Source organism: Larimichthys crocea, chromosome VI (assembly GCF_000972845.2).
Source record: "Larimichthys crocea isolate SSNF chromosome VI, L_crocea_2.0, whole genome shotgun sequence".
In the NCBI taxonomy this organism is placed as follows: Eukaryota; Metazoa; Chordata; class Actinopteri; family Sciaenidae; genus Larimichthys; species Larimichthys crocea.
In genome coordinates, this window is record NC_040016.1 from 24,916,447 (window position 1) to 24,940,327 (window position 23,881).

The 23,881-nt window shown below is 43.5% G+C and overlaps 1 protein-coding gene across 2 annotated transcripts; it reads right to left on the reverse strand.

Moving 5' to 3' along the window:
- Positions 1 to 19,162: 19,162 nt before the first annotated feature.
- On the reverse strand, positions 19,163 to 22,693 carry ccdc51 (coiled-coil domain containing 51). 2 transcript variants are annotated; one of them, XM_010754686.3, is made up of 7 exons: positions 22,555 to 22,693; positions 21,618 to 21,824; positions 21,000 to 21,198; positions 20,787 to 20,924; positions 20,545 to 20,709; positions 20,177 to 20,383; positions 19,163 to 20,106 (listed from the first exon to the last, which is right to left on the reverse strand). In XM_010754686.3, the coding sequence occupies exons 2-7, from the start codon at positions 21,620 to 21,622 to the stop codon at positions 19,534 to 19,536; spliced, it is 1,287 nt and encodes a 428-aa protein (XP_010752988.3). In that variant the 5' UTR covers positions 21,623 to 21,824; positions 22,555 to 22,693; the 3' UTR covers positions 19,163 to 19,533. The 2 variants fall into 2 exon arrangements, with proteins under 2 accessions (XP_010752988.3, XP_019113141.2); XM_019257596.2 differs by having other exon boundaries at positions 21,618 to 21,846.
- Between the last annotated feature and the right edge of the window lie 1,188 nt (positions 22,694 to 23,881).

A 23,881-nucleotide genomic window follows, 5' to 3' on the forward strand; every position in this document is an offset into this window, starting at 1 on the left:
CCTCTCTCAGGCAGACTGCCCCTGAGGCTGAGCCTTGTATAACTACGAGTTTGGTCAATTTTCCAGCAACTTCTCCTGGTGACCTAAACTGACCTTAATGTGATGTCAACTCAAAGTTTGTCTGAGCTGAGATTGTAGCCACGAGGCTCCACGATTCAGTCCAAAAAACTTCGACATGGATTGCCATTAAACCTCGTTCAGACATTCATGGTCGTCAGGGGATGAGTCTTAATGATTTAGGTGAGTTTTCCTCAAGAGCCACCAGCTGGTAAAAGCTTTAAATCAATCAGCAAAATGTCTTAATGTGTGCTCAAAGGATTGGCACAGGTGTTCGTGGTTCCCAGAGGATGAACCCCGAAATGACTTAACAGGCTCCTGAGTTTTAACTTTGTGACAAGAGCCACCAGCTGTTCATTTCTGTAAATCAATCAGCAAAATGTCTTAACGTGTGCTCAGTGGATTGGTACAGGTGTTTGTGGTTCCCAGAGGATGAACCCCCAAATTACTTAACAGGCTCCTGAGTTTTAACTTTGTGACTAGAGCCACCAGCTGTTCATTTCTGTAAATCAATCAGCAAAATGTCTTAACATGTGCTCAGTGGATTGGTACAGGTGTTCGTGGTTCCCAGAGGATGAACCCTGAAATGACTTAACAGGCTCCTGAGTTTTTAACTTTGTGACGAGAGCCACCAGCTGTTCATTTCTGTAAATCAATCAGCAAAATGTCTTAACGTGTGCTCAGTGGATTGGCACAGGCATTCATGGTTCCCAGAGGATGAACCCCGATATGACTTAACAGGCTCCTGATTTTTAACCTCGTGCCACCAGCTGTTCATTTCTGTAAATCAATCAGCAAAATGTCTTAACGTGTGCTCAGTGGATTGGCACGGGCATTCATGGCTCCCAGAGGATGAACCCCCAAATGACTTAACAGCCCCCCCTGATTTTTAACCTCGTGCCACCAGCAGGTGGACATTTTTGGTTTAGTTTTTGGAATATCTCCATAACTTTTTGGATGAATTGTTGAGAAGATCGGTAGATATATTCATGTTCCCCTCAGGATGAATTCCTTCAGTTTTCATCATCAGATCAATATATTAATTAAGCTTTAGCATGTTGGCATGCACATCCCTTTTTGTACGTTGTATTCAACTTTGTGTGGAAAATGTTGTTTAATTGTGATATGTTTTATTTTTCATGATTCCAGTTGAGGACAGTTTGAATTTAGTTGTGCTTATAGTTATTTTTACCCTCTTTTCTCCTTCATTGAACATTTTGTGTATTTATTACATTTATTTCACCGTCAGCTGACAGCAGCGTACCCTCCTCCAACCACCTGACACAACTCTCACATCTACACGGCTCTGGTTTCTGGCTCTTTCCATCATGATGCAACACGGCTGACCACTTACTGCACAGTCGCTTTTCTCATCAGTCGCGTTGTTGATTGGGTGAAATCTACACGGCTCAAAGCAGGGAGCCAATCAGTGAGGAGAAGATAAAAGACTGTAACATGACGACATACACTGCAAGGTATGGAAAAATTCAATGGAAACATTCAGAGAATGCCATGAAAAGGTATTTATATGTTTAATGGAAAACAGCCGGTCACAGAAACTTTCTTGTTTTTATATTTAGGTAAAGGACAAATTCAGAAAAATAAAAGTGAGTCAGTCTCCATAAGTCCCCATGTTAGACAGCAGAAATAAACATGTTTACAGCCTGGTACAAAAAACAGTTTTGGTCTCTGTAGCTAATTTCCCCGTTCATGACAACTGTACTGAGGGTGAATTTATATACAACTCACCTGTTCACATTATATTAATGCTTAAAGTTATGCAGGGTTAAGAGCGGGGACGCTTTGATTGACAGGTGGGTTGTTTGAGCAACCAGGCGTCATTCCGCCGCCCTAACCTCATCCAAGATCAACGTCTTTGTCATTTTTTAAATTAGTGAGATTCACAGCGGCTCTTCAGACGTTGTAGACGTTGTAGACGATGTTTTGTTTTGTCTACGCGCCTAAAGGACGATCAGAGGTCGCAAAATCTGAAGAAATCAGCTATTGGACAATGTAGAAATAATAAAGAATTAAAGAGTCTGTTCAGGAAGTTAAACCACATGAGACACAACGCTGATAACTGGTGAGATGGATGTCAGGTTTTAACATGTTTCAACAGAAATAACATGTATATATTCATGTATGTAAAGAAATGTGATTATTTAAAGACCCTTATTGTTGTTGACAGCTAAGAACACAGTGATTGTTCAATAAAACAGTTCTGATTAACCGGATGGTGTTAGACACCTTGACCTGCAGCAGGAGACTCAGACTCAGCAAATCCTGCTCAACCTGCTACTTTGTCTCACGTGGGTGACATAATATGTTCAGAGGGGACTGCGAAGGGAAAAGTCTAACCTAGATTAAACGTGTGTCCTCCTCCAGGCATCGTGAATATCTTGCATATAGTTTCACGGCAATCCATCAAAAGGCCGACATTTATCGTCTGCAGATCGAGGCGTGCCGCGAGCTCGGCTAAAAATGTGACTGCTGCAGTGAAATAATGGAACCATTATGAAACAGATCAGCTGTCTATATGTCAGTGAGACAGTTACGCCTCCATAGGGAATGAAAAATGACTCGAGTATCCCCCTGCAGCTGTAGATGTGCGAATGTGTTATGGCATGCAGGGCAGCTGTGCACTTACATAAGCTGGAGGCAGTTGCACAGATCATCGCGATAGCACGTCGCCTTCAGCCATGTCTCGTCTTCTGATCTCGGCAGCCACAAACAATCAGCTGACACGCAACCAAGCAACCGCAAGATAACATGTAGAACAATGAGCATGTAACACAAACATGAAATAATTAACATGTTGCATGTGTTTGTTTTTTCTTTGCAATCTCAAACCTGCCTGCAGCAGCATGAACAACAAGTGGAGCCAGATCACCTGGTTTACGTCCGATGCATCGATGCATCCGTAGATAATTGTTATGATACATTATATCTATCCCTATTTAAATAAAAAAAAACACAAAACCAGGATCTAATAGTTACAAATGAGAGCAGAAACATCAAAGAATCCCATGTGGACGGGCAGGGAACCGGTTCAGGCTCTCGTGTATCATATTGCGTCTTTTAAAACTCTAACAATGAAACAAAGACCTACAACATATGTTCACACACCCATAATACCTGCACATGAACCCACACAGCCACTGTCTTTAGAACCGTAAGGTTTGAAGCTCGAAATGTAGACAGTCCCCTGATGGACATCGCCTCATCCTCCAGTCCTTCTTCCAACCAGACATCCTGCTACTTCAGAGACCTGCTCCACCACCACACTCCGTCCTGCAGCCTCCAGTCCTCTCATGCCGACCTCCTGTCTCCATCTCTGAGGACCAAGAACCAGACGACAGACCCTTCTTTGTAACTGCCACCTCTCTCTTGAACCCTCTGGACTGCCCTCAGCCAGTCTACCTTCAAAACACGGAGGATTTTAACTCCTATAAAGTGTCTTTGAGCGTCTCTATAAATAAATGAATTGTCAGTATTATAATTAGATCATAGGCCTTGTTAAACAGCTGTTCTCTCTCAGGAGAGAGTTCCAGAAGGTCGAGGCTGCCACACTGAAAACAACTCTGTCCCCAAAAGTCTGCAGGCTGCTGTGGGGGATGGTAAGCAGACCCACATGAAGGTGGCGTCCTCCCCTCTCGGCGTTTGCTAAATGTTTCTGTACATCTTCTTTAGTGCACTCAACAAGTTATGTTTAACAAAGCTGCAGCTTTCAATCCTTAAAGGACGGTGACATCCATTCACTGCAGAGCCGTCATGAGAATATTTGGCATGGAAAGGCCTCCATCGACATCAGACTGAGCATCAAATGCAACCTAATGCCTGATAGGAAATGCTTCAGGTTTTAAATAAACAGATCCAGTGAGAAAGCAGAGCGGCGAGAATCTAAAGATGCCTTTGGGAAACCCAACGCCGCGGTGAGTCACGGTATAATCCTGCTCAGGAAGCTTTCCTTTGTCTGCGTGTGAACGCTTCAAGCACCAACGTCACCGGGATCTGCTTTCAACAGCAGAGATCACAGGCAGAGGATGAACAGACCGGAGCCAGACAAAAGGGCCTGTGAAGGGTTAAAAGTACACAAAGCATTCCTCCTCTGCCCTTTTTTCCAGGAACATGCAGCTCATTTAAACAAGGCAGAGACACAGGGAGGTACAGTGGCGGTCAGACAGAGAACAGAGGCTTTAAACTGAGAAAACAGATGAGCTGTGATGAATGAACAAGACTCAACCCTGAACCTTTAAATGATTACTTCCAGGATCTGTACTGTGGACAGACAGACACAAAAACACACATGAAGATAAGTAATGACCGTCAAGGCTCCGTCCTCAAGGCTGCACCTTAAATTGGGAACTCAATTTACAACAACAACAACAATCTGAAATGTGGACTCAAGGCTGCAGCACTGTGTACAACCTCACATGTCATGGCTTTGCTCTGCTGAATATAGGTCAAGAAGGATTTGCAAATCATTGCCTTCTGTTTTTATTCCCAACTCGTGAATGAATTTTGCTGATTCGTTATCTGTCTCAGCAGAAAGCGTCCACATGACACGCGTTGTGTCTGCAATGAGCCCTTTAACCTTTAACGAACACTTCACTCTCGGCCAACAACAGTAAGAGAGAGCGGTGACTGTGCAAAGCTGCCTCAAGTCTCAAGTGAAGTTAAAAACCAAAACCAAACACGAAAGCCGCGTTCTCCCCCGAGACGCTGCACAGAAGTCTGAAGTTCCAGCCTGTTTTGTACATTTCTATTTAAGTACGGATTAAACAAAGACGTAACAACATGAGGTGTGTTGCTCTGTGTATTTCTCTTTGCAACATTTGACACATTTGACCTCAAAGAGTCATAGAAAATAATTCCAGTGGCCTCAGACGCTGCTGACTGTTGTAACACTGTGGGAATCAGCCCTGGACCATGTTAGTACCCCCCTCCCTCTCAGTCTGGTTCACTCGGCGTTTGTTGACAATTGGATTAAAATATTACATAAATAAGATTATGTAATACTGTGTCTTTGTGCAGAGGCGCTGGCTGATTGGTGGCCGTGTAACGCTTTGCTGACGGGGATTATCAGACATAACGCTTTGCTCAGCAGAACTCAGGCTGCCAGGAAGAATCAAAGACGACGTATAGATAACGTGGAAATATGTTAGTTCTGCTTGTTTCTGCCTTTAAGATCTTACAGACATGAATATTTATTCATATATTTTTGTAACATATATGGACGGTCGTGTTATACTCATTATCATACTGATAGTCACACTGCGCAGTGCTGATATTCAGTATAACAGCACGACCTCGGGTGTGATATTGTTTTTATACAAGCTCCGTTTATTAGTTTATAGTAAAATGTGACAGATTATGATTATTTTGTTTGTTATTTGTCATTTTAACATGTTTAATATTATCAGAAGGTAGCTGTGCTTTCTCCAGTAACAGTTGAAAAAGCTTCCATCAGAAATAAAAAGACAACACACGAGATAGATGGTGAATTTTTGAAAAGCAGACTTACAAAGTGTTTTACAATAAGACAAATCAAAGCGACATGGAAACACAAAGATACAACTGAGAAAATAACAAAATCAGAGTTTTGAATTTTTAATATTAAAGATCGAATTCAACAAACAAAGTCAGGACAGAGTATCATCATGTAAAGAAGAAACAGTTTTTTTCAGTTACCGTACAAACGGTTTACAAAGTTACATCGTTAGCATTCATCTGTTTTTGGGCGCTCGGCGGCTCGGGTGGTCCGTGGTCTGTTTTACAGTAGATGACGTTTCAAAGAGTTATGTAACAAACCTTTGATGCTTCTGGGGTTTCTTTCTTTTGTCTATGAAAAATGCATTGTGTGTGTGTGCGTTATGTAATAGTGATTAGTATTTCTTGTCAACATTTCTGGCCTCGTTCCAGACTTGTGACTCAGCACTCGTGGTTAATTCTGTGGTATGAGTTTCATGAGTTTATTTAAACCAGATGAACTTTTAGTTCCCTTTGTTTATTTTTTGTCGTATGTTTGCCGGCAGTATCGTGGAGACGTAGAGAAGACTCAGAGAAGGCGAGACTGAGCCGAGCACGCCAGATTCTGTCCATGAACAATCAAAGTGGAAACTAAATTGTATAAAGTTTATTTCAGCTCGTGTCCAAACCTGAAACCGGCCTGGTTATAGGGATGGGAATTGATCCGATTTTACGATTCTGATTCCATTATCGATTCTCTTATTGATTCTCATTTGGGGAAAAAAGGAGAACTAACAGTTTGATCAGCATCAGCTTTGTTTAGTTAGAAGTATCACGACCTTACAAAACCAACAGCGAGGTCAGCAGAGGCCACAGCCTGGATAATAGTAACGATGTGTAACTACCTTCCGTAGTAACCAGTACCGTGTCAAAAACACGACGTTCATTTAAAAATATTACATGTTGTGTGCGCAAATGTTTCTGCATGTTGGTCGTGTTCCCTCCCGACGCTGTTATCTCCACTTTGCAATGATTGCAAGTCACCCTGGTGAAATGCAGCCAAACTTTGGAGCGTTTGAACCGAGTGGGTGACATTGTTTACTACTGATCGCACTGCACGTGACCCTTTAACCTCATGAAGTGTTTCTCACACCGACCCGGTGAGTCACATCTTACAGTCTGGAAACATGTGAAGCATGAAAATAGTGGTTTTAAGTTGTCTTGGAAGGCACATCTTTCATAACATATTTATTTACTTCTACTGAAAGAACGTCGTGCATCGAAAAGGATTTAAATTAAACCAGGTTCTGCTCCAGGTTTCTGCCTCTTAAAGGAACTTCTTCCTCACCACTGCCGCCAAGTGCTCGCTCATGTTGGGAATTGTTGGGTCTCTCTCTCTAAAGAACATAATAAAAAGGGTTTAGCCCTGCTCTGTATGTAAAAGCGATTAAGAGCATGGACGCTTTGATTGACAGCTGCCATTACAGCACAGGCTTATTTGGGCGCCCAGGCGTCACCTTAAGTCCGTCGATGGTCCACATCTTTGCCGATATTTAGATTAGTTGAGAGGGTTATTCTGACTAATCTGATTGCAACGACTTGATGAACAAAACTGTGTTATTTATGTGGTTCACTTGAATTTCAAAACTTTTTAAGGTTCAAAGTGGGATATTCTCAAGGTATTCCAGTCCCCTGACTTTGTAATTCTGCTCTACCACAATCAGCTGCGTACCGACCGACGATCGAAGCATCCGTAGACTATTCTGTCTTGAAGAAAATGTTCACTTGTATCTTGAAATTTAGGCTGTGGTTGTTAGAGGTCCTTGCAACTTGATTATTAAAATCATGTTTATTTGGAAAGCTATATTTGACTCTCACAGTGTGTCCAGATACACTGTAAGTTGTCGCCGTCACTTTGAGTGTTGCATAACCTTTCTGAGGCCTGCGGCGATCGTGACAGTGACAGACGTTACCTCGAGCACCTCGAGTCTCGTTAACAGAAGTGTTTATAAAACGTTGTCTTAGCAACTCTGTTGGCTTTTTCTCGTCTGGATGGAAACAAAGGTCCAAACAAGACGAGACAAAAGAGCGAGCCGGCCGATCACCAGGTGGGACTGAAACATACATGTAATGGATGAACACAAAGGAAACTAATCTGCCGTCATCTGTCATCTCAAAGGAAAACTGCAGTCACTCTATCCATGTTGACTTTTCCTCTGTCTCTATGTGACGTGAGCTCAAACCTTAAAGCTGCTGATCTCTCTGTTCTTTATGTTTGGATAAAGACAATGTAAAGATTCAAAGGAGCAGGTTTTCACGGGGGAATGCTGACAGGGGCGGTGTCGTGCCAGAACAGGAGCTGGACAAAAACAGAGATTTAAACTCTTTAAAGGATAATTCTAGTTTATCACATCTTAGTTTTTATTTTCATGTTGTCATTGCATTGCGTGCACAATGCTGCTGTTTGCTTTCTGCATGGTACTATCCGTGACATATATGATGCTTAGAAAAAAAAAGTACGGCATGTTCACCTACATGCAACAGCCCAGACATGGCATGATACACCCATCAAGTCTGCCTTTGGCAAAATGGATTACAGCGCTGCAGCGTTACAGAGAGTCTCAGTGAGTAACAGGGAGGTAACACATATTTCAGACAAATATGTGAACAAGAAACAACAAGTGAGAAATGAGAAAAGGGAAAGTCTGTACATGACAGAGTGTGTCTGTGTTCAGGAACAACAGGAGGCGGTTCACATAACAGTGAAGGCTGAAGCGTGTTGTGTTTGTTGAGCAGGTTGTAACACAAACAGTTGTGTCCTTGAGTGGAAGACTACAAGAATGCAGAGTCACGATGACTGACGACACAGTCAGGGGAAAATATACAAAGTGACTGTAAAAAGAGTAAAACGTGGACTTTAGACTCTGAAGTGTTTGTGTGTCGTAAAGAGATCGAAGCTGATCGAAGGAGGGAAACTTACAGCAGAGATGAGAAGACCTCGTCTTCCAGGTGGTCCCATAAGATAAATTGTGATGAGTTTGTGCATGTGTCTTGGAGCCTGATAATTCTTCACATGCATTAATCTGAACTTCTGAACAAGACGTGGAGCGTTTGTGGACCTGGTCTAAGCGCTGTTGTGACTTGTGATTCGTATATATAAGTATTCAAAAGTAAAAAATGACATTTTCTAATATCAATAAATTGCTGTAGCTGATTGTTTTCATCGGGTTTACAGCAACTTAACGGCTCGCGGACCGGCGCCGTCTCTTTGAACCGTCCTGTTCGCGTCGACACGTCACTAGTGGCTACGTCTACATCAGGATTGTGGTTGCGCCTCCTGCTGTGGTCCGGGTCACAACAGATGAGCTGAAGTTTTTCCTCGCCACTGACGCCGCTGTGCTCGCCCATGGTGGGAATCGTAGAGTACAGTCTAAACTTGCTTCTGTTATGATTTGGAGCTTTATAAAACTTACTGTGACTTTATATCAGGCTGGTCATATGTGCAAACACAGGAGGGTTAAATTGACAATATGCCAGTGTTAAACTATTTCTGGTAGGAACCAGAAACTTCCTGGACTTTCTTCTTGTTCCTGCACATTGGACAGAATTGGTCCTGCATGTTAAGCTGAGCTGTGGCAGCTTCATATTTACCACACAGGTAAGAGGTCCCAGTCTGACGTGGCATGCAGTGCACGTAAAGGTTTATATGTTGCAAACCGCTCCGTCAGACGACGACTTCACGCTGCAGTCTTGACTTTAGTGCTGCGGTTGTGGTTTTTCATGGAGAGCTGAACAAAAAGTTCTCATTCACAAACTCAAGCTGGTCCTCACAAAGACACACACACACACACACAGCGTGTCAGCACACATGAACATGTCTAGACGCATGTTTGACCCCCGTGACCTCCACGGGTCACACACACACACACACACACACACACACACACACACACTAATCCCTCAGTCTGCTGAACTTGCTAACCCCACAGCTCCGACAAAGCTCGAATTCAAACTAACTTTAATAGAAAAGAATTAACTCAACGTCATGTTTTATTCCTCAGCATAAGCTTCTTTGTAGCGTTGTCGCCGCGCAGAATTAGACCTCGTGTTTGATTCTATTCTGGGCGGCTTCGGAGGCAGGGGAGTTATCGGATCAGATCAGGACCAGGAGGCACAAAAACACATTTTTGTGTTAAACAACATAATTTGCCTTCGAGCAGAGAAAGATTTAAAAAGAACGAGCTTGCTTTGTTTGACCTAGTTCCTCTTTATGTCTTTCAGTTTGAGTTGGTGATCACTGTTGGTGAACTGCTCTTGCATACTTTCACAGAGAGACTTTATTTAAACTTTAAAATGTAGGTACTCTTGCCTTCTCTTCAGGGATTCACTTCACTCATCGACAGCTTTTACCTTTTTAGTTAGCTTTTTAAACTATCAAGGCTTAAAGCTGAGCAGGTTTTTACTCAGATTTCTGGGTTTATAATGGGTGTGTATGTGGTGGAATGTTTGTGCTAGAGTGGATGACATCATCAGCTAGAGTGAGGAGCAGAGAGAAAAATTAGTGAAAAAATAAAACGTATTCGACTACCGTGGCCTCAAATGCCCCACTACAGACATGATTTATACATAGAAACGTAGGAAAATTTGTCTTCTCACTCACATTCGTCTGCTAAAGCTGTCAGCCTTATAGTTTTGGCGTAACACACAAAGATGCGCCACCAACACCCATCCACAGCCTCATAGACTGCCATGTTAAAAAGGCGGGAACATTTCTGGAGGAAAGCAGAAGTAACGTTTCTTTGAATCGCTCTAAAGGTCACATTTCTTCACTTTATCAACACAAAATAACTATGTAGACGTTCAGGAAGGGCTCAGGATGCTCCCAGTGATTTCAGTTCAGTGATTGGAAATACGGTTTGGCCAGAAATCCTTCCTGTTCGAGGGGTGGTCTCAGCATTTTCTCTCTCTCTCTGTCAGCATTTCCAACTGACATTCTAACAGGTGCAGTAACTGTTCTGCTGATTAGGGCCGGCAGGCAGAAGCCCAGCGGCCATTTTAGCAGTTATTGGCACTTAATTTGAACTCGTCTGTCTAAAATGACAGCGACAGCAGAGCAGCTAGCGCGTTAGCTGTAAAGACATGCTAATTGCTAACATGCTAAGACCCCACCACTCGTCACCCTCAAAATTTCAGCGTGAATTTTCTAGTTATTTTTCCACAATAACACCACATTGTAAATAATAAACTCGTGCAGTCGCTGGAGGATGTAACAGAGTTTGTAATAAATGATTCATCCGTGACTCGAGGCCAAAGTCTGAGAGATGAAACACAATCTGCATGTTTACAGCCAGAGCTACTACTGAGCTACTGCTGCTGTAAGATAAGCATTACAACAACACCAACTGATACCAATGCTGTTAATGATGTATTTTTAAATCTCCTGGTTATTCGGCTCGTTAGTTGCTAAATCGTCCATTTCTTTCACCAGCCAGTCTCCAACTTTGTCTGACTGTTGTTTGGTGCTGAGGTGGTGGTGGTGGTGTACGCTTGGTTTATCAGAGCCGTAAGTCAAAAGGATGAGCTGAAGCTCTGTGATGCATTAACATGCTGAAGAATGAAGATTAATAGACAACTGGTTAAATATTTACCATGTGGCACATTTTAACCAATCAGGAACAGGCTCAAATTGATTAAATGTATTTAGTCTCAATTTGTTTGATGAACTAAACTTAAAGATTTTTTCTATTTTTAAAAATGAAGCTTATTTTTGCACTGTAACAGTGAATGTAAAATATAAAAAGTAAATAAAAGCAGCAAATATCACAAAGTTACATCAGATTTTAGGGATCCACACTTCACACTGTTTACTATCTTAGTTCAGGACGATGGGAACGTCATTCATTTTGCAGGTATTTGGTCACATAAGACAGTACAGCATAGGACAAAGTGAAATTTTAAGCATGACGCAGCTTCTTTTGGAAAAATACCAGCTCATAATAAATTCAGCTGCTCGCTGTCAGTGAATGAGCTTTATCTTATAATCAACAAGTGTGTGAGTGTTTGCATATGTGTTATTATGATTTTATTATGTCGAAGATGATTAACCAATCATACAGGAGTTACTGGAATAAAGTCACAGTCACACAATAAGTAAATAAATATTAAACAGTGGAAGTGACACACAGCTAAGTTTATAAAGATAACCAGCTGAAGCATCTTAAACTTTTCCACAGTGAACCGTCTGTTATCAGTCAGATAGAAACATAAAGATAAAGATCACAGGTCAATGTTAACATGTTGTTAGAGTCAACAGCTATAAAACCTTTTCAACACGCCGCTGTTGGTGTCGTAAAAATACCTGAGACAGATACCGAGGGTTAAAATCATTTATGATCACCACATGCTAATGCAGTTGTCATTTTTAAGATATTCACTGCTCTCATATTAAAGGATACTTTCGTATATTTAATATTTTTTGTTGCTGAAGTCACACAACACCAACTATTTCACTGATTTTGGTGAAACTGGATCATATTTCATGGAGAAAATGTTCTCCGCCCTCAACTTTCTGTGATTTACAGAGTTTCCTGATGGACAGTGAAGTAAACTGTAGCTGCTGTTAGGTTTACAGGGAATACTAACAGGGAGCTGGAGCCAGTGTCGTGCCAGAACAGGAGCTGGACAGGCAGGCAATGTAACGGGGCTCAGCAGCCTCTATGGACATGAAGTCAGACAAGAAGAGACCACAGGGGGACGCTGACGAAGGAAAGTAAGGAGAGAGTGAGCGAGCAAGAAGCCGCCGGACAAGAGTAAATGTGGGACTGACTTTTAGTGGTTGGTGAGAGCTTGGTGAAATAAAAGGCTGAAAGACAGACGCCGAGCTGGGCTTGAGCCGTGTGTCACGGCCACCCCTGCTCCAACTGCCAAACTACAATAACTGACATTGTGTCATTGTCTACAGGCGCTGAACGGAGGGTTACTTCTTTTTGTTTTGGGTTTTTAGAGATTTTCTCTGAACACAGCTGTGGCCAAAAATATACACTATGAGAGACAGTAAAGCTGCAGGTGGACGGCTAAAGCAAAGTCATTTAATACTTTATTATTGAAATAAAACATCAATTATAGCTGCTTTAAATGAATAGGGAACTGTTTAAGAGGTAAGTAGGGCTTGTAAAAAGAAATCTCACACTGTGGGTCCAGAATGAATCTCAGAGAGGACAATAACGGGAACCTGATGAATGAATGACAGCTTGTGAAAGCACACACACACACACACACACACTGCATAGCACAGTGTAGTGAACTGGGTGACCTGGTTACGTTGTCATGTGAGGAGATAACTGGCTCCTCCCTCCTTCAGCTTCTTCATGTGCGCCCACATTCAGCGCTCTCCCCTTCCTCACATTTCAAACAATACAATTTCCTGCCGTTAATGACGTGACTGTCAGACTCATCCAGTGAAGAATGCGTTCACGTATGAACTTCCATCCGTGCTTCAGCTTTATTAGAAGGTTGCCATGGAGCCTAGAGGCTCCTACGACTAATTTAGAGTCACCAATTAAACTAATCTGCGTGTTTTGTGTCCTGCGGGAGGAAACAGGAACACCCGCAGTGAACCCACATAGGCTGAGGGAAGATATGCAAAACTCAACATGAAAACCTGTGTGCTCTAATTTACATTTACCTGCAGAGGTTGCGCTTTTACTCACAGAGGCTTCAAACAAAGCTCGTCAGATTATCTAACAGCGTCTGAACTCCCTGCACCATCGGCTTTCATAACTTTCTCAAACTGACGAGCTGTGTGAAACATTTAAAGTCACCTTCAGGCATGTTCAGACAGCACTTCATGTCAGCTTTTATTTTCTTTAGCATGTTTGACGGACGGGGCTGTTTCCACAGGCAAAATAGGTGGCATGTGAGTAATGTTGATGCACAGGTTTCTGATTCAAGGACAAAATGTTTTAAGAGGAGAAACATGTCACGGCCGCTATTTAATATAGCAAGTGAACAACACTCAGACTCTGTTTACATCATGCTCTGATCCGGATAGGCGGTTGGCTGGGTGGATGAGTGAAAATGGACTTCCAGTGGATGTTGGACCACCAGAAAGAGGTTTAAGACGGTAAATGATTCACATTTGGCCTGAAAAGTTCAAAAGTGAAAAGTCCAGCTCAGTCTGAGCTGCAAAATAGTTTCCTTTAGTTTGTGTCCAATGTTTTCGAACAATGTTGATAGACTGGCTTCACCTGATTCTCAGAAGAGATGTAACTTAATACAACATCACATGATGTGGGGGGTTTCCAAATCGCAGGCAGGTGAAGATGCACAAAAGCTCATTTTAATAACCAAAAAAAACAAAAAACGACAAAAGATAAACACAAAGAAAGACGGGAGCAGGACTCCAAAAACCAAAGGACAGAAAAAACAGATAAACCAAAGATAAGATACAGATAAACCAGAAAACACCAAGAAAAGGCCAAACATCCAGAAAAACAGGATCACAGGCAAGATACAAACACACAGAGAGAACCAAACAAACAACGACAGACAAGGAAACACAGGAACTAAATACAGGACAGACTAATCAGGGCCAGGGGCCAAATCAAAAAAAGGAAGGAAACAAGACAGGAAGTAGAATAAGACAGGACAGACAGGGTGGAACTACAAAATAAAACAGGAAACACAGAAACAAACTCAAAACAGTAACAGACACAGTCTGGAGTTATTTAGTATTTTAAATAGTAAGTAAACAACATTCAAAATCAGTTTGCAGCATGCTCGTGACAATACACCACGCATGTCATTCATCTTCTGTTCAGGATGGATCACTGAACAGTTTGATGACTGTGACCAGCTGCTTTTACATTCACTGACATGGATCCAACCCTCAAACAATCATCAAACATCAAATATGCTGCATCGCTTCAAGTGCTGCATTAATTAGTTAATTAAGCACAATAATAAAAGAGAGAAAAAACTGATTAATGTCAACCAGGACCTCATTCCACCCTTGTGGAGCCAGAACAGCTCGTTGTACGTCGGGTTAAATTAATGCAAAAACCCGTCTAACGATGGAGTTGTGATGGTAATTATTATGTTTGAAACAAACAAGGTCACGATGTCCTCCAGCTGCTCGCCTCAACTCTCTGTGATTTACAGAGTTTATGATGGACAGTGAAGAGGAGGAGGAGGAGGTTTACAGGGAATACTGACAGGGAGCTGGAGCCGGCGTCGTGCCAGAACAGGAGCTGGACAAACGGGCAATGTGACCAGGCTCAGCAGCCTCCGAGGCTGAAGAACTTCAATAAAGGAAGGTAAGAAAATCTTTACAGACGAGCAAAATGCTGACAGGGAGCAAAGGCGGTATTAATAATGGACTTATTACTGCGCTTATTAATCCGAGCCAGATTCAACTTTTGGAAAAAGGCAACCGAACGCCACTCTGTGGTGACCGGTCAAACCGGTCCACAGTCTGTGCTGCAAAACAGTGTCACCAAGAAGTTTCCTTTGGTTTGAGAGCGAGAGAGAGAGCAGTGGTTGAGCTACAAAGACAGAGAATGAGAGTGAGGGAGCTCTCATGGCGTTAAACACATTTTAATTAACACAATCCGCCGCGCGGCCTGATTTGCTCTGAATTAAGGCGTTTGGATCTCTGTCTGTCCTCCACTGCCAGTTCTTTCTCCTCACTGTTCGGCCACACACTGACTGATCATTGTGTCATCCCATCTCCATCCAGGCCACGTTGTGAATTCTCAGGGTGTGCCTCCTCAAACTGTCTGAAACCAGTGTGGACATGATGAATCTTAGCAAGTCTCTCCACGCAGACATTCATGGTGTTTTACTCATGTTGTACATGAAACGTGACAACGTGAGGAGAGAAGCTCAAAAGCTGCCGTCACACCTCCAAACACAATCGCTACGGTTAGGTGTGAATGTCGGATTAGTGATAAAGTAAACAACGGGTGAGTAGTTACACTAAGTCTAGATTCAGGAGACGAAATCCAATCCGGTAAGTCCAGTTTGAGTAACTGTTCATTTGACGCCTACTCAGATATCCAAACACTGTGGTGTTAGCGGTTATAATACAACGGGACAAGAATATACAAACCTGCAGAGTCATCACATCGATTATTTTATCTCACACCGAGATTAGAAATTCATACAAAGGTCAGGTCGTATTTATTTATTTTGCCAGATGACTCAGCGTTATGTTGAATCACGCAATGCTGAAGTCATGCTAAACACCTCCATGAGTCAGATGGATGAACTCCACCAATTTAGCATTGGACTTTTTAAACACAGTTACCCCGAAAACCCCACCAGGCACGTCTCTGTCACGTCGCGGCTATGCAACTGTTTTGGTCCGACCTGCACGTGACTACAAACCTCACCGGGAGCGTTTCAGATATCGTAGCCACAAGCCGAAGAGATGGTGAATGACATAGCAAAGGGCCGCATGTCGGATTCAAACCCTGGGCCGCTACGGCATGGACTTGTACATGGGTGGATGCTCTACAAACTGATCGACACCCCGGATCAGCAGAACTCTAAGACCTGTGTCTGTCTCGGTTGTGGGTAAGGCCTGAAAATGGACGACACCAACATTTAGCCTCTTTTCTTTGTTCCTCTGCTCTTAAACATCAATTCTCGTACTTCCATACCTGCTCTTACTTCTTTCAGTATATAAGTGCGTTCACGTTGTCAGTTATGTCAAAATATACTGTGAGTACACGGATCACGACAGTCAAGTTGTTGAGTCTGGAACGATGGGCACTTTTCCCCCCTCAGTTTCAGCCAGTTTGTCTACGTGAAACTGAAGCGGTTGTGGTGAATACCACTATATAGAAATGGAAGTTGTACATATGTTTTAAAGTGTAGAGCACAGGGCAGCTCGCTGAAATGCAAATGGCGCCAACACAAAACTTCCCATGTCCCGAGGCTGTAGTCCAAAACAACTTCCAAAGAAAACGACGCCCAAGTGCATTTTTAACTCTCGTGAGATCTGGCAACAAGTTATCAGCCGTCGTTTATCTACCGATCGTGTAACGTGATGCACAATCTGCTCTCAACCATCCGCAACATTCCCACACGAGGTGAGGTAATGAGGGTGGAAGGTGACCACACGCAAAGAGGACGGGAAGTGTTTGTGCCATTTCATACCGACCTTTGGTTTTAGATCTTTGCTCGGGAGTCTAGCTTCCATCGCAGACCGACAGATAACAAGCTCCACATACCTGCACTGCCACAAACTGTATGACTGATTGCAAGAATCGCAAAACTGCATCGAACCGCCATGAGTCATGAGTTTGTGTGTTTAGCACTTCATGTTTTATGTTGAAAGATTTTGTCTTCGGGCGTCGTTTCCAAGACTTTTGATGATCTGATTCGTTTCCACCTGTGATTTGTGACTTGGCTTCCGTGTGTTCTTTGGAGCTTTAGTCTTTCTCAGATCTGGATTTATGTACAGTATGTTGGGCTTCTGGATTCCTCAGCTGCCTTAGGTTGTTTTTTCTGTACGTCATTAAAGTCTGATTCTGTTGACTCTACTTGAACTAAGCTAAGCTGAGGGTTGGGGATAGACATGCAGTCGTGATGGTTGAAGGTTCAATCTGCTTGAAACAAACCCAAATCGAAAATGTTTTCCGTTTTTCCCGATGGACGGTGAACTAAACTTCTGCACACTACAGCTGCTGTTAGCTCAGTTTGTTAGCTGGGCCGGCTTGTGTTTGTATTACAGACCCCGTTACAACAACAAACTCCACACGCCTGCACTGATTAAATGTTAAATGTGTTTGTGTATTTATGTGTTTTCTCCACCCTGTTCAGTAACGTTTGTTGGTTTTATCTGTGTGTGTTCACCAAGACCTGTTACCAGTCATCCCATCTGAGCATTACATAAAAACCAGCTCAACCACCCGGACCTGCCACATCCAGGCCAGCCCAGTCCTGTCATCCCCTCGTCACAGAGCCCAGGTCTTCTACCTTTTTTCACTGATTCTGGTCTCCTGGCTCGTGTTTGCAGATCGGGTCCACGACCATTCATTATTATAAAACGGTGGCTACAGTCTGAGTATGAGCTGCTGGAATGATTCACTCGTGCCGCTATTCAAACACCAGATTGGATTTAAAGAATAGTCCTGAGCTCAGGGTTCAGAAGCAGAGACGTTGGGACGTCTTCAGCACGAGAACGGTGTCAGATCTGTTCTTACTGATACGCAGGCTGCAGCAGAGCTTCAAATGTTCACTCATCACTGAGGAATCTTATCAATGCACGGAGTATAGTTTGCATTTGTCAGTACTTTACTGCTTCCTGCGTCACACGTGGCTTAAATGTGGGCCAGCCGTGTGGTCTGTTTGTTGCAACGGTGCAGAAAAGTCACTACAAAACATGTTTACGTGTGTGTGTGTGTGTGTGTGTGTGTGTGTGTGTGTGTGTACGTATCCAGGCCAGCCACACAACCCCTTTAAAGCTCAGGACGCTCAGACCATTCATTCAGCTTATAAATCTATAAAGAGCTTAATTAAAGAACGAGGTTTCAAAAACATCACGACCAGCCAAGAGCTGAGTGTGTGTGTGTGTGTGTGTGTGTGTGTGTGTGTGTGCGTGTGTGTGTGGTTTCCCAGCATCAGTTAGTCATTGTGCTAAGTAAAGAGCTAACACCTGCTGTGGTGGATTAACCAGGACAGGGCACATACACTATATGACCAAAAGTATGTGGACGCCTCCACTCCTCCAGTTTGAACCTTCATATTCTTTTACATCATGTGTTGCACTACATCAGTCCAGGTGTTGCAGTGGAGCTGGTGGAGTCTACAGAGAGAAGAGAAAAGAGAGAAGTACGTTGTAGTACACTGACATGAAGACCAAAGAGCAGCAGCAGACTGATGGAGGAGGAAGAAGATGCAGGTTTGACTTCATGCTGCATGTTTAGCTGCTGCTGCCCCCTGCTGGATGCTGCTGGAGCTTTCACAGTTTGTCAGATTGAAACTTTAACGCCTCAAAAAGTGGAACAAGTTCGACTGATTCATCATTTCATGTAAAAGCTTCACATGTGAAACTCTTCCTGTTTTTCCTCATCGTATGACACTGTACTGAATATTCTGAGAGGTTTGAACAGACGACAAGAATAAACATGACGAGCACGTGTGAAAAATAAATGAGTCTTTCTTCAACAGGGAGGCAGACGATGTTCTGTTCGAGTCGTTCGACACTTTAATTCATCGAGCTCAGCTCAAACAGCAACATGGAAATTCAAGTGACATCAGACAGTTATTGTTTGCAGTGATTCGAGATCATCTCAGAGCTTTGTAAGAGGAATTACAGATATTTTAATCAGTCAATAATTTGTCAGCGTTTAGCTTGGAGTCTCAGATGTCGGATCATGAACAGAAGACGTGAAACAGGTTACTGGTTGGCCACGTGCTGCGTGTCACGGAACAAGCTTTGAGTTCACCTCTTTATGCAGCAGCTGATTCTTCTCAAACGTTCACAAACACTCGACAGAAAGATTTCTGAGATGTAGATAGCAAGGACCGGAATAACTATAATCAGACAACAGAGACAATTTATCAAAAATGATTCGGATACTCGTTCAGTTTAACTCTGGGTTCAAACATGAGGATTCAATTCTTTTTGTTTGTTTTATACATTTAAGTGAATTATTCATTTATTTTTGCACTTTTGATTGTTCAGCAGGGCTGGTTAGAGAAGCACACATCACGGCACTAAGGCTACTCACACCACGTCCGGCTCTGTCGCAGGATTCACGTTCTCGCTCACTCGCTCATCATCAGGTTGCGTTTCTCCAAACGTTGATTCTGTTTCAGCCTCGACTGATTTTGTTCTGAACGACGTCTCGCACGTGACGTCACGTCGACACTGTACCGTTCATTCTGGATTAAATTGATTCAGTTTAAACAGGAATAAAATCGAGTTACTTACAGAGTGAATGTTTGTATTCTGGCATCATTTATTAGTCCTGGTAGCGTTACAGTGCATGTGAACGTCTAAGCAGCTCCTCTGAGCAGCAGGTACACAGCAGAGATGGTGACGGCGGTGGCGGTGTAAGTAAACACGGCGTTATAAACAGTGCTGGTCCTGATTCGTTCTCCCAGCGTCCTCTGCGTCTCCTCCAAACGCCTCAGCACCGTCTCCGACTCCCACTGGTCCACTCTCTCTGGTGCAGATAACTGCAGCTGACCAGCCTGTGGTTCAGCTTGTGGTCTGGTCTCAATCAACTTCTTCACCACCGACAACTCACCCTCAACTCTACCGAGTCCCTGCTCCAGTTGACCCAGCTGTGGCGGGAGGGACTCGAGGAGGGACTCTGTCTTTTGGCTGCTGAGGCGGAGGTCACTTAAGGTTGAAAGAGGCACCGCGGGCGAGCCTGAGGTCCGACCCGCCTTGTCCTGAAGGCTGAGGTCTCTCTGCGTTAAGGCGTCACTCAGAGCGACCCTGAGGTTGTCGATGAGCGTCCGGAGCTCGTCCTGCTGGGAGCGATGGTTTCCGGCCTGGACTCGGAGAGCTTCCTGCAGACTCTCTGGACCTTTCTGGGCCGCCAGCAGCAGACTCTTCAGCTCCTGCAGGTGAGAGATGTTTCAGTCTCACGGTGCTGAAACTTTAAAGAAACGAATCAAACTCCGTCCTCACCTGCAGGCGGACGCGGTTGACGTACGTCGATCCCATGACCCCGATCAGGGCTCCGAGCACCGAGCCGATGACGGACCAGTTCTTGGTGCGCTCCGCTCTCGTCCTCTCCTTCTCGTGGCTCTCTCTGACGCCTGCGGAGAACAAGGCGAATTTCTCCCTCTCCGAACCCTCGGCGTTCTCGTACGCTGTCCGCAGACGACGCTCCTCCTGCGGCCACATGGGCGGTCATGAACTAAACTCAACTAAACATGTAGATTATGAACTGTAGACGTTCCTGTCCGGGTCTTCTTCTCCCTTCAAACTGTCTAGATGTCAAACTTTGTACCTGAAGTTTCCCTCTGCCTGTTTTTCGGCATGTTTTCAAATACCTGCAGCAGTTTGTGCTCCAGCGTGGCCAGCTCCAGGTAGTGAGCCTCCTCCCTGGATACTCTGTCCAGCCGGTCTCTGATCTCCTTCAGCCTGACCTGCAGGGCCTCCAGGCTGGCATGAGCCTCGCGCACCATCCCTCTGGCCACCATGAACGCTGCCTCAGCCTGGAAGTAACACACACAAGTCTGAGACTCAGGATCTTTGAGCCATGGAGAACCCAGAGTGAGTGCCGTCTGCTGACCTCTGTGACTTTGGTCTGGGCCACGCGGACCTCGTTGAGCCCGACGAACTCCTCGTACCTCTCCCACCAGTAATTAACCGACGCGGTGGCTTTCTGAGCCGACATCTGACCCCACTGCCGCCCCAAATCACCTGCGTACTGGAGAGAAGGCAAAGCCGTGACAACACGACAGCAGCTTGTCATAAACAGTCGGAGGACAGATTTTTTTTGTACCTTTAAGGCAGCGACGGCTCGCTCCTTCACCACCTCAGCACCGCCCTTCCCATCAGGAGGGACGGGGTTAGCGGGCGGAGGGGGGTCGGGCTGATGGAGCGCGCTGTAGGTTCGGACCGGAGTGATTCTGCTGGGCACGGAGAGGCGGGACAGAGAGGTCGAGCCATGAGCCCAGAGACAGATCTGAGCTCCTCTGTACCTGACGCAGTCAAGACATTAATCATCAGAATCTGAAACACTTTAATAATCCCAGCAGGGAAATAGTTTTTGTTACAGCAGCTCCCAAACGGTCAGTGAGACAGTGAGTGATGGCAAGAAACAAAACTTTAACACTACATACACATATTATAAATAACAGTTAAATAAAACCAGTGACAGTGAACTATGCAACATGCAAATCTAAAACCTTGTAAAGAATTTAGTCTTTGAGAGACTGCACAGAGAACACACTGATTGTTAAAGTGCAGTTTGCATGTGAGGAAGGTTTCACTGATGTATTGCACAAACCAGTTCGATGGCTACTGGACTTGACTTGGAGTGTGTGATATTTGGAGGGAGGAAGTTGTAGAGGTTACAGAACCAGACTAAAAGTTCTGGACTGACACGGTGCAGACGTACCTCATTGAGAAGAGACTCAGGGCTGCAGCTTGAAACCTGTCAGAGCTTCAGAGCCAACAGAAGAAGCTGTGACCGACAAACTGTGCACGACGCAGAGGTTCAAGGTCCGGTCTCATTCAGACGACGTTTTTAAAACGCCGCGGCCTCGCCCAGAGTTATTCAGTTGAACTTCTCCCTCTCGGGTGCGTCGGTCCTCGCTGTCAGGACCTGATGAGATCAGAGCTGCAGACTGAAAAACCTTTAGATGAACTTTTATGTTCCAGGTCACATCTTATTCTTTAACTTTTTGTTTTATCGTAAAGTACTTTTAGACTTTTAGGCTCGAGTCACTGCAGTGATACCTTTAATTAAAGGTTTTCATTTGTTTGTGTGTGTGTGTGTGTGTGTGTGCTGATATTGATCTGTGATCAGCAAATAACAACCCAGACAATCTGTTGTTGCAAAGAATACATTAATACGACACATTAAAACATTAAAATACATTAATACGACACAAATATGACAGAAAACTTCATGATTCAAATATAAATAAAGAACTTTCAGTGAAAACAAACAGTCGACTGTGACGATGAATTGTGTCTTATTCTGAAAACATGAATGCAGAGGTGTCACCTCATAAATAACACTTCTCTGACTTTAATTTTTACAGTAAAACTTAAATTACAGGTTTAAACTCACCTGGACTGGCAGGTGCACACACACCTGAGCACGTGCATGCTGCTGCAGCATGATGAAGGATTATACCATAACACTAATAGTAATCTATTGAATACTGACCAACATGATCAGAGTAATCAGATTACAGCCTGCATCAAGGTTAACCCGGCTAGCCTTTAGCTGCACGCTGCTAACAGTCACTTAAACAGACTTTTTTCCAGCTGTGGTTCGATAACATTTTTAATTTCAGGTGTGGGAATTAAATCAATTAATAACAAACCTGGTTTCTTCAGTGTCGTCACGGCGCACGTGTCATAACAGACGAGGTTTGTCGTGCTAACGAGTTAGCATCCTGATGTCAAGTGGAACTGCTGACAGCCGGGCGGTGTTTCGGTTTAACGAGCGACCGTGTTAACTGGTGACCGGGACGAAGCTGTCCTCGCGAATTGCCTGGTTTTTATTCGTTTGATTTTACCGACTAAAAATAAGTGACCCGAGTCATTTAGTAAGACTCACAGTCTTACATGTGCAAGTCTCAAGTCTTTAACCTTCAAGCCAGACATGAGGACTTGAGACTTAGTGACATGGACTCGAGTCGACTCGAGTCGCTGTTGAATGAAATACTTGAGACTTGACTCGGACTTGACTTGAGATACGATGACTTGAATGACTTGAGTGTTATTCACATCATGTTTTCAGTGTAAATATAAAATGTATTTATTATTATTTATTTTTTTTATTTTAAATAATGTTGATGATTACAGTGCGGGATGTGGGCTGAGAATAACGTTGTCACGTTGAATCACTTTTTCCATCAATAAATAACTAATAATTACATTTATCAGTTTTGTTTGATTCCATGATGTATTTTACTGAACATGACTTACAAATATTTTTAACAGGTTGGGCACATTTGCCAGATTTGTTTACTTACACTTACTTATATATTGCTTTTCACTTTATTAAGATCAGAATCTGCAGCTAAAATTACAACAATACGCCAAAGGTGACTTGACTTGACTTGACTTGCCCAAGAAAAAAATACTTGGGACTTACTTGTGACTTGAAGGTTAAGACTTGAGACTTACTTGAGACTTGCATATGTGTGACTTGGTCCCATGTCTGCAAGTAAGTCCCAAGTATTTTTTTCTTGGGCAAGTCAAGTCAAGTCACCTTTGGCGTATTGTTGTAAGTATTATGGGAACTTCCCATCACTACAAATGATCCAGCTCACTAAAAAAGAACTGAACTTCCTATAACTACAAATAATCCAGCTCACTAAAACAAAACCGAACTTCCCATCACTACAAATGATCCAGCTCACTAAAAAAGAACCGAACATCCCATCGCTACAAATGATCCAGCTCTCTAAAAAGAACCGAACATCCCATCGCTACAAATGATCCAGCTCACTAAAAAAAAACCGAACTTCCCATCAATACAGATGATCCAGCTCACTAAAAAAGAACCGAACTTCCCATCACTACAAATGATCCAGCTCACTAAAAAAGAACCGAACTTCTCATCACTACAAATGATCCAGCTCACTAAAAAAGAACCGAACTTCCCATTACTACAAATGATCCAGCTCACTAAAAAAGAACCGA